The sequence below is a fragment of the Durio zibethinus genome, chromosome 19, assembly GCF_047325235.1.
Source record: "Durio zibethinus cultivar Kanyao isolate XHJ-2024 chromosome 19, ASM4732523v1, whole genome shotgun sequence".
NCBI classification, from domain to species: Eukaryota; Viridiplantae; Streptophyta; class Magnoliopsida; order Malvales; family Malvaceae; genus Durio; species Durio zibethinus.
The window spans coordinates 1,955,171-1,967,230 of record NC_143180.1 but is presented as its reverse complement, the minus strand read 5'-3'; the positions used below and the strand labels follow the sequence as shown (position 1 = coordinate 1,967,230).

The 12,060-nt window shown below is 26.4% G+C and overlaps 1 protein-coding gene and 1 pseudogene across 1 annotated transcript; both read left to right on the top strand.

Annotated features, from left to right (window-relative positions):
* The first annotated feature begins 3,891 nt into the window (after positions 1 to 3,891).
* Positions 3,892 to 5,997, top strand: LOC111309491 (UDP-glycosyltransferase 76B1 pseudogene; annotated as a pseudogene).
* Positions 5,998 to 9,636: 3,639 nt separating this feature from the next.
* LOC111309490 (UDP-glycosyltransferase 76B1-like) lies at positions 9,637 to 11,327 on the top strand. Its single transcript, XM_022908528.2, has 2 exons — positions 9,637 to 10,244; positions 10,409 to 11,327. Exons 1-2 carry the CDS (start codon positions 9,734 to 9,736, stop codon positions 11,293 to 11,295), a joined length of 1,398 nt encoding a protein of 465 aa, XP_022764263.2. The 5' UTR covers positions 9,637 to 9,733; the 3' UTR covers positions 11,296 to 11,327.
* The last annotated feature ends 733 nt before the right edge of the window (positions 11,328 to 12,060 follow it).

Sequence of the window (12,060 nt, the reverse complement as noted above, 5' to 3'; positions counted from 1 at the left end):
CAGCGTGAAGCAGCGGCGGTGGGGACCAGGACAGGAAGCATAAGAAGAAGAGATATCCTTGGAAGAAAAAAAAAGATTGTGTGGGATCAAATTTACAGTACGTTTTTCGCCTGAAATTTTAATAAATTTAATGTTTTTTGGGCACATTTTTCTTGAATAGTACAGCCCATTTAAATTTTTAATGTTTAATTTCCCAATTTTGTTTTTTTTTTTTTTTTGGAAAAAGCTGTAAGCAAGAGGGAAGAACAGCTTTGGTTTTGGTGATATTTTTGGTATTGCTGTAGCATTGACTGAGTCAAACATTGCAGTGGTTGCATTAAATGCTTCTATTCTTAGTACTTTTTAAATTCAATAATTTTAATTCCTTTGGGCTATTGGGTAATTTGGGTATTCATTATTTATTTAAATAATTAAAATCAATAGTTGTATGAAGCATAATAAATCTTTCAAAGTACCATAAAGAAGATTAGTTGAATTGATACATATAGAAGTTTTCTTTTTTTATCAATCCAAATATGATTTTAATTATAATAATTATGTGATTTAATTATAAAACATTAAAATTTTATTTTGGATATTTTTAAATATTAAAAGAAATTTGTTTTTTATGAAAAACATTTTTGAAAGAAAATTTTATGATTTTTAAATACATCATATGCATGTTAAAAAAAAATTAAAGATATGTCTAATCCTATTTTTTTAAAAAATAAAATATTAATGAAAAATTGAGCTTAGCGTAGTAAAATGTATGATGGGAAATTTAAAACTCTTTTTGTCTTTGTGTTTTTTAAATGTTTAAAATTATGTTTTATTTTAACATTTAACATCTTTATTTTTTATATTTTAAAATTATTTTTAATAATTTTTTTATTTTTTACATTAAAAATTATAAAACTTTAATTTTAAACTATAAAAATTTTTCTTAAACATTATAAAAGTCAACATCATTTAAACAATTTGAGAATGAAAAAGTAATTATTTTTTTCTATGTTGTGTTATGATGATGCATTACATATGGACTAAATAATCATGATCAATTATCATACTCTGTTTATATAACAAATTTTAACCTATTGGGAATATTAAAATCTAGTGCTAACATTATGGCAACAAAACTAAATTTGTCCTCCTCTCCATTTAATTAATTTTTTTTTTTAATAATACTGCTTTGATCCCAATAGCAGAAACTCTGAAGTCTCATTTAACATTCCTCCATTGAACATGAAGTTTACAAATATTATGTTCTTTTTTTTTTTGTCAAAAAATTTGGAATAGAAAGATTGCTCAATCCTTCGAACGAGCGAGGGCAATATTTATTTTAAAAAATAAGATAGTGTAATTCGAATTAGCTCGAACAATCAATTAAATAAATTATTGATAAAATTTGAGTTTAAAATCACATACATGAATTTATCGATTGAGTCAATTTTTCGTCTTAACAAATTTTTTTGGCTGACATTAGTGTAATTGATCATGCATATTAGTTTATGTTCTCATAAAAAGAGCAACGCTTGTTTTATTCTTTGTAGTAATATAAAAACAATGATGCCCCATAATACTTCACTCAAACAGTTCACAAAGAGTCAGGTTCAATTAAAAAGGCATTAACTAAATAAAAGCTTATTAAATCTAAAAATTTGATGTTTCTAAATAAATTATTTTGCAAAAAAAAAAAAAAAATCTCTAAATTCACCTTCGATTTAATTGCCAAAGGTTACATAAATCTTTAGAGATAATCTTTTTTATCTTAAACATGAAAAAAAAAATCATGCATTTTATCAGACAGATAGAACAATCAAGTTGGGCATTGTTTCCTTTCATGTTTGTTTATTTTTAATTAACATAGTATTAATTATCTGAAGCAGGCTTCATCTGGTTTTGCTTAGGGATGCTGCAAATGGAAGAAAATGGTGGAGGTTATTCCTGTTTAAGGTTTAAATTAAATAATGTTTCCAACTAGATCTTTGTTCTCTTAATCAATTCATCATACAGGCATTGTCCAACATTTGTCCTTTTCCCTGGTAGAAATCAAAGCAAGAAATTTTTATTTTTTAATCTCACAGACTGCATGCAGAGCATTATTGCAATGTTAATTACAGTAATTATAGTCAATGATTTTAGAGAATATTTTAATGGAGGCAATAAAAATAATGATAATTATTAGGACAATGTTAATGCATTCATCTCGTACACTTTTTACGAACAATTATTTTTTATTTCAAGGACTCAAGTAAAAGTAAAAAAATTTTATGGGTTATAGTAAAATTTTGAAAATTTATATATTATGTGAGTGTGCGAAATGAGTGTATTAGATGCATGTATATAAATTTTTAAAAATATTAATAATAGGCTTCTGTTTATTAATTATTGTTAATCATTAGCACGCCATTGATAGTAAGTAAAGCTAAAGCAAAACCAATGGGTTAATAGGGCTAATGAATGAATTTTTTTTTTAAATTTTGAAATTGAAAATGAAAGAATAGGTTGAAAATGGGTCCATGCATGAAAAATATTGTTCTACTTTAATTTTTTAAAACCAAACTATCTTACACTTTAATTTGAAACTTAATTTTTATTATTCATTTGTATTTTTTCTTTTAGATTTCGCATGTTTTAATTATTTTAGAATCGAATTAAATGAAATTTTATAAAAAAATAAAATTTTTTAATATATATTTTTGTATATATAAAATTTAAAATTAAAATTTTACTTAAAAAATTAAATTTTTTATTACTCGAACTAACAGTAGTTAAAACCGTGTAGATTGAAAATCAATGTTTTACTCTAAATTGATCCATTAAAAATTTGATCTGAAAGCAAGCAAACCAGCCAAAAAAAAAAAAAAAAAACCTACCAAAGATTCAAAGCATGAAACTTGAGTGAGTTGTCAGCACGTGGGGTGTTCTCAAAATGCTTAAAAAAAAATCAGATGTGACCCCTTGAAAGTGATAATCTTAGGTACATTTCTTCTCTTTAGGGCCGGCGGGGGGTGTTTTGAGGATTTCAATTAAGATCCTTCTTGATTTAAGGCCCATATCCAGCCATCAATTCAGCTCCCAATGGGTCCAATTTGGGTATAACAAAAAAAAAAAAAAGACAAATCCCCGACCTTTTTCTTTCTAAGCATAATCTATTACTTGTTTTTGATTCATTCTTAGATCAATTTATGGGTACATTCATATTTTCACGAGGAAGCGGACTTGAATCTAAAAGTTATTTAAAAAAAAAAATAGAACTGTTGGTCGTAATTTGAAGATACATAATGAGTTATAAGTGTTTAAATTTAAATTTCAAATTTATTAAATATTTTTTAAAAATAATTACATGAATTAATTAACTTTAACCTTCTAGTTACTTGTAAGTTACCATTGGCAATACCACATCCGGAAATAGAAACGAACCAATCGGTGCTCACAGTGAGGCAATTACGAACCTTTTAATTATAACAGCTTAAATATTCAGTAATGAAACCAAAATTACCGTGGCTGTTGATACGATACTTGCCCTCTAATGGATCTAATGGATCATAGTTAATGTTTAATCGAACTTTAAAAGATGTTTCTTGACTGCTTAAACATCAAAATAAAACAAGGAAGGCCAGTAGAGATCGACTTGTTCAGTGTCAGAATCAAGAGCATAGCTATTGGGAGGATGCATTGGAGGAATATTTCCACTGCTAAAAGCTGATTGGGTAGTGTGCCTGAAAACGAAAATGCAGGCATCAAGATGCTTTGCACATGTGATAGTTAAAATAAGAAAATACATTGGAAATCAATTAGGGACAAATTAGGTTCAAGATTTAATGCATTAATTGTCCTTGTAATCAAGCATTTCAATAAAATTAAGTGGTTGATAAATACGTAAAAGAGCTTTAAGGCCAGTGGAAAACAATGGAGAGGCAAATCGGCAGCAACCAAATGGAGCAAAGGAAGGGACGAAGATTAGTGCTCTTTCCCCTAACCTTGCAAGGCCACATTAATCCTGTGTTGCACCTTGCAAATATTCTCCTCTATCACCATAATACACACCAACTTCAACTCTCCCAACCCTTCAAGCTACCTTCACTTCACTTTCCATTTCATCTTCGAAAACTTTCCTGAAAATTAAACTTGTACAACAGGGATCATAGCTTTTCTTCCGCTACTCAACACGAAATGTGGCACGCCTTTTCGAGACTGCTTGGCTAATTGGTTACCTGATACTTCGGAGGAGCCTATTGCTTGCTTTGATTTCTGATGCTGTTCCTTACTTAACTCAACATGTAGCAAATGAACTTGAGCTTCCCAGGATAGTGTTATTAATTCAAGGGAAAAAGGGTAAATTCCCTTGGAAGGGATGATTTTGCCTTCTCTGTTACATTCTAAGTTGGTTATTTTTGTTGAAAATAGTGATATAAATTTGAATAAAAAGACTTTAAAAACAATTTTTTTAGAGAAAAAATATTTTTAACAAGTAAATTTATATATTTATAAATAGTTGAAGTTTCTGAAAATTTAGGTATAAAAAAAAGATATAAAAAAATTATAAAATTTTATGAGATAGATACTTCATAAAATTATTAGAGATTTACTTTTTATAGATATATATATTTAAATGTTTATTAGTAGATTAGAAGGGACTAAAAATGTTTATATAAATATAATGCATGAGTGTATATTGATATATATTTATTTAGGTTGAAAATATTTTATAATATTAAAAAAGATTGAGAGATTCTATGAATATTGATTGTTGAGTAATTAATAAAATTTGATGTATATTTATAATTTTTTATCACTAATAAATATTTTTTTCATTTATAAATGTAAATCAATTAAATTAAATTACATTAAATTTTTATTTTTTATGTAATTAATTAATTAATTATATTTTTATTACAATAAATTAAATTGGAGCTTTTGATCTAATAGAAGTATCAAAGTTGTGATGAATCCTAATAATTTTTGGATTGAAACAAATTAATCCGAGCTGCATTAACAATGGTAACATTGCCATTCGATTGAGCATCGTCTGGAACAACAGCGACCGTACCTTTTCTTGTCAGTGATATTTTTTCGTACTTCTTTATCGAGATTTTTTTTTTTTTTTTTTGGCATGAAAATGGCATTCTCAAACTAAAGGAGCCAGTAGTTGACTTTGCGCATCTAAGAGTGAAAAGACCTACCAGTCATCCACATAACTGACCCTGAAGATCTTTATCGGTTTGTAGCTGGCATGGTGAACCAAAGCAAGGCCTCTTCAGGGCTCATTTGGAACACTTTTGAAGAACTAGAACAAACTGCCCTGGAAACCCTGCACCAAGGGTTCCACTTTTCCCAATCGGTCCATTCATAAAGGCTTTCCATTCTCTTCAAGTAGTTCATTAACACAAGACCGAAGTTGTACATCCTGGTTAGACAAACAGGAGTCCAAATCTGTCATCTATGTTAGCTTTGGAAGGCTTGCAGCAATAAATGAAACCCAATTTTTGGAGATAGCTTGGCTACTGGCCGACAGCAACCAACCATTTTTATGGGTAGTTAGGCCTGGACTAATCCATGGTTCAGAATGGCTCGAACCATTGCCAAATGGGTTCTTGGAAACATTGGGTGGAAGGGAAGAAATAGTTACATGGGCTCCTCAACGGGCAGTCTTGGCTCATCCGGCAGTGCCTTTTGGACTCACAAATGGCTGGAACTCAACTTTGGAAAGTATATGTGAAGGGTTCCCTATGATTTGCATGCCTTATTTCACTGATCAAAGGGTTAATGCAACATATGTAAGTGAGATTTGGAGGATTGGATTGCAATTAGAGAATGGGGTGGAGAGAGGGGAAATAGAGAGGACAATCAAAAGATTAACAAAGATGAAAGATGGGGAAAAAAATAAGGGAGAGAATGTTGTATCTAAAGAAGGCAAATCTTTGCTTGAGTCAAGTTGGTTCTTCAAGACAATGTCTGGAGAGATTGGTTCATCACATTTTGTCATTGGGATCACTGACTTTACATATCCATTGAAATGTTCCAAGTAGAACTTGCTTTATCTTCATTAGAAGATCGAATAATCCCTATTATCAATAGCATCAATGGAGATTTAGTTAATTTTTACTCAATTTCTAATGTTTTGCTAATGGCTGAAATCATGAATAAAATTATTATTCACTATTAAAAAATCTTAAATCACTAAAAGACAACCTTCTTTTCTTCTTTATTACATTAATGCAAATGTGAGTGGTGCTGTGGTGTAGACTTGATAATTTCTTTTATGATACAGTAATATTACATAAAAATGATACAAAAAAAAATGATATAGTAATTTTACATAAAAATGATACAAAAAAAAATGATATAGTAATTTTACATAAAAATGATATAAATTTTTTTTTTGTATTTTTAAAAAATATATTTCATATTTATTCGTGTCGATATGAATTTTAATATCACACAATTTATATCATATATGTGTTGATATATCTAAACACGTAACATGATATAAATAATACGTTTAATTTAATTTTATTATATGAGTACATATTTAATATATTTAATACATTTAACACATTTTTTATATTTATTTTAATTTAATATATATAAATATTATTTTAATTTTTAAACTTTTAATTATGATACTTAATTAGTTATTTTATATCATATAAAAATTATTTTAAACATTTAATTATGATATTTATTTAATAATTATTATAAAATTATTTTTTTATATTAGTAATATAAATATAATATAAATATTAATATTAGTCATATATATTATTATTTTATTTTTAATCTTTAATAGTTTATCATTTTAAATTTATATTAAAAATTAATATAATTATGTAATATAAATTAAAATTTAAATATATATATTAAATACATATTAAATGAGTATTAAATTTTTTTATTTTTTAGCATGTAAGTATTTTTTTATATTATTAATATGTCAAGTTTATTAAGTTATAAATGATAAATAATTTATAATAATTTATTATTTTAATTGTATATTTGTATATAATCGTATTAATTACGTTTATTTGTGTATATCCGTATTAATAATATTTATTTATATTTATTCATATTATTCGTGTTTATTTATATTATATTTAAATAAATTAATTATATACATATTAATCATATAATTTTATATATAACATATACATTAAATATTTTATATTCGTATTTAAAATTTAAATATATTTTATAATTTATATTATATTTATATTTTAATAATTTATATTATTATATATATCAAATATGATATGAGATATGATATAAAAATATAAATTATCAATTTTATTTTAGTGAAATAAATCTAGGTGCTAGGTAGGCCACCCACCTATTGCATCATTTTATTATTATACTGTTCAATGTTGATAAGATATGGTACATTCCATGTCATCTCAACGCTCAAAAGTAAATGTATTTCTGAATTGAAATTGACGCATCGTGCGTCAAACTCCATAACATTACATCAGGGTTTGCATCAGTGCTATAATTACAAGTCACAACAAAAACATTTATTAAAAAAAAGGTAAGTTTTTTTATCAATTGAATGGAAAAATCAATATGAACCGAATTATTGTTCAATATGAACCGAATTATTGTGATAACCATAGCAAAAAGATTTTTAGTGACCAAATTTAAATATGATTTTGACTTAATCATAATTTTTAAAAAATTATAACTATTAAATTTAATATTAAAATTTAATAATAATTATATAAAATAATTAACTTAAAATTTAAATTTAAATATAAGTATGACAAAATGAGTGGAAAAATAATATATTAACCTTTTAATTATGTCTTTAAATTTTTAATTTAATAATTAAAAGATATTTTAAAAAATATCAAATATTTAATTTTGAGTTAAATATCCATTTTTTTTATTTGTATTAAAATTTTGTCATGATGAAACAAAAAAAATATTTTAATTATGCTAATAAAAAATCAATATGGACCGACCCATAATTTCTCTACATGCAGTATTGGCCTGGGATATCCAAAATATCTACTCCATTTTTAATATGAATTCTCAAGATCATTTTATCTATACTTGCTTTACCAATTTTCAAGGATTTACTTATTGTTTTATTTATTTTTTTGAATAGCTTATTAGATAATTTTAGTATACTATTTGAATAATTCTTTGATTTTTTAATTTATGAAACAGCCTTATTAGACTTGTTCATAAATTTTCACACTTCAAATTTTAGAATCCAAAATTTGTATATTTTAAGTGGATAATTAGGATTAATTAAAAGAGAGTTTTGGAGAAGCAACTTTTTATTAAAGTAATTAGTATTGATAGTTCTTTCACATATCTCAATTTCATTACGAATAGATTTCTAATAGCATTTATATAAAATCTATTAGGAATATGCTCATACAATGACCTAAAAAAGGTCTTTGTAGATATTTTTAACGAGTTTGAGTTCACGTGGTCTGACTCATGTTCCAATATTTTTTTTATTTATATAATTAATTTTGTATAGAATGAAGGAAAAAAACGGTGTTCACGTGGTACCTTTTTGTTTATCTATTTTTAATTTTTTTTTTGTTTTTTTATTTAATTTATTATTTATTATTGGATAAATTTTATAAAAAAATTAAATGAAGGTTAAGATAATGAAATAATTTATATTTGATTAATTTTGATTTTTATAGGTCTAAAATAAGTGTGTTTTAAAAAAATTAAGATCCGATAATTTTTTTTGAAAATAAAATTAGATTTGAGATAGATTTAAAATGTTTCGTCTCTTTTTTAATGTCGAAATAAAATTTTTTATTTTTTATTAAATAAATTTTATAATAAAAAATTAATTAAAATAAAAATAATAAAATAATTTATATCCAATAAATTTTAATTAATCTCTATTGAAACGTGAACTTCCTTTTAATTCAAAATAATTGAATTGGATTTTTTTTTATTTTTAAATCGAGTTTGATTTAAAGCAAAGTTTTGAGTATTATGCTTTGGTCTTGATATATATAAATAAATAATATATTTTTTTATTTAATTTTATATTTACATATATTATTAAAAGAATATTATTTAATATTTTAATTTAATAAATTTATGTGTCATACTATTTAATTTTTTTTGTCATTTTTTATTTTTTTAAAATTTTATTAATTAGATAAATTTTGTAAAAAAAAAAAATTAATGGATGTAAGGATAACAATATAATTTATATTTGATGAGTTTTAATTTATTACGATCCAATTAATACGATTTTTTAAAAATAAAAATTGAATTAAATTTTATTTTTTTAAATAATTTATATAAAGTTAAGATTAAATTTGAGATGTTTTATCTCGATTTTCTTTGAGATATATAAAAGAATATATTTTATTATTTATTTAATATATATATTATATTAATAAAAATATTATTTAATATTTTAATTTAATAAAAAAATATTTATATATAAGTAAGTTACAATTTTTATTAAATATTTGTTTATATATTATTATTCATTAAAATTTGATATAAAAATTTTATTTTTTTATACATAAAATATGTTTTAAAAAATAAAAAATTATAACTTTCTACCAAATTCTTACACGAGCTAACATATTGTAATAAATAGGCCCACTAAGACTGTGACTTCTACCAAATCCAGTACTCTAAAAAGAGTAACAATCAATGTCGAATCCGAATTTGAATAATATTCTTTTTATATATATAGATTGCAATAGTGAAGGCTAAATTTCATAACATATATGGTAAAATTGAGAAAAACTGTGTCATAGCAGTAATGGCGAGTTCAGTGGATAAGCAAAGAGAGAATCAAAGGGAGCAAAAGAAATGCCTCAGGCTGTTGCTTTTCCCGTTGCCATTTCAAGGTCACCTAAGTCCGATGCTTCAGCTTGCAAATGTTCTATATTCTAGAGGCTTTTCAATCACCATCATCCACACTTGCTTTAATTCTCCCAATCCTTCCAACAATCCTCACTTCACCTTCCATTCAATACCAGATGGCTTATCCAAAAGTGAATCCTCCAGAGCAGATAATATTGTAGCTCTTGTTTCACTCCTTAACACGAATTGCGCGGACCCATTTCGTGATTGCTTGACTAAGTTGTTATCTGATGTTTCAGAGGAGCCTGTTGCTTGCTTGATCTCGGATTCTACTTGGAAATTTACAGATGCAATTACTGAAAGCCTTCAGCTCCCAAGATTTGTGCTCCGGACCAATAATGTGTCTTCTTTCCTAGCTCTTGCTGCCTTACCGCTTCTGCAAGAAAAAGGTTATCTCCCCATTCAAGGTGCACACTTATTTCTATGATTCTATCCAGCTCTAACTGGTTTTTGTGTTACCAGATTTGTTACATTTGAATTGATGGAGTCTAGCATTTTTAATAATGGTAATGGATTTTAATACATAAATATCTCGACAGGGTCACTAATCCATCCTCCTTTTCATTTTCAGAATCTCAAGTAGAAGCACCAGTACTAGAGCTTCCACCACTTAAAGTCAAGGACATTCCGGCCTTCAAAACACCAGATCAAGAGACTCTTTATCAAACAATAGCAGGGTTGGTCAAGCAAACCAATTCATGTTCAGGAACGATTTGGAACTCATTTGAAGAACTGGAACATGAGCCACTGACCGTATTACGGCATGATTTTCCTGTCCCAGTGTTCCCATTAGGTCCATTGCACAAGTACTTTCCTGTCCCTTCGAGTAGCTTACTAGCTCAAGATCAAAGCTCCATCCTATGGCTAGACAAGCAAGCACCTAAATCTGTTATATATGTAAGCTTTGGCAGTGTAGCAAATATTGAAGGGGCTGAATTTCTTGAGATAGCTTGGGGGCTAGCCAACAGTCAGCAACCCTTCTTGTGGGTTGTTAGACCAGGTTCAGTCAACGGCTCAGAATGGCTTGAAGCTTTACCAAATGAATTCCTGGAAGAGATAAGTGGGAGGGGACATATTGTAAAATGGGCACCGCAACAAGAAGTGCTAGCTCACCCTGCCACAGGAGGCTTTTGGACTCACAATGGATGGAATTCAACTTTGGAGAGTATTTGTGAAGCTGTCCCAATGATTTGTCACCCATGTTTTGGTGACCAAAGGGTAAATGCAAGATATGTTAGTGATGTTTGGAGAATTGGGGTGCATTTGGAGAACAGGCTTGATAGAATGGAGATTGCGAGGGCAGTTAGAAAACTATTGGTGGAGGCTGAAGGGCAGGAAATTCGAGAACGAGTAGTGCACTTGCAAAAGATGGCAGATCAATGTATACGGGAAGGTGGTTCTTCGTATCAATCTCTAGAAAATTTGATAAGCCTCATATTATCAGCCCCATTAGCCTAGAAATAAAATCAAGATTGATCATTCTTCGTTCATCTGTTTCGTAAAGTATTAAATTTTATGTATTTATATAATATTTTATATAAAAATTATGTATCAAATTATATTAATATAAAAATATAAAATATAATTTTTTATTTTTTAAATTTATATATAATAATTATTATAATTTTAAATGTATTATTTTTAAGTTATATTTTTATATTATATTTAGATAATATCATTATATCCTATTTTAATCTTTAAATCGATTGTAGAATATCATCAGGGAAATTGAGCATTGAATTAGAGATAAGTTTAAAGACAAAGACGTGATGGGTTTGAGGTTGTTTCCGACAGCGGTGGCGCTTATTCCGCAATAAATGATTTAAGAATAAAGGATGCAGTTAAAAGTCTATTCAACCAGACATCGGATTTCGTGTTAGAATTTGATTCTTTGAATCTTCATCCAGTTAGAATGTCGGTTTCTCTTCTGGAATTGTTTGGATATCAAGCGGCCTTTATCAATTTAACGTGATTAATTATATGGCACGTGTCAGGACTCAGGATTAGTTTAATGTATTTTTTATTTTATCAGATTTCATAAATTTAAAATTAGATAAATTGATACGAAATAATATAAAAAATAAAAATAATATAAATTAAAAATTTAAAGTATAATCTATATATAGATGCAACAAATAAAACAGATTATATATATATATAATTATAATGTATATTTTTATATAATATAAAATTATAAATACATAAATTACTGTTATTTTATAA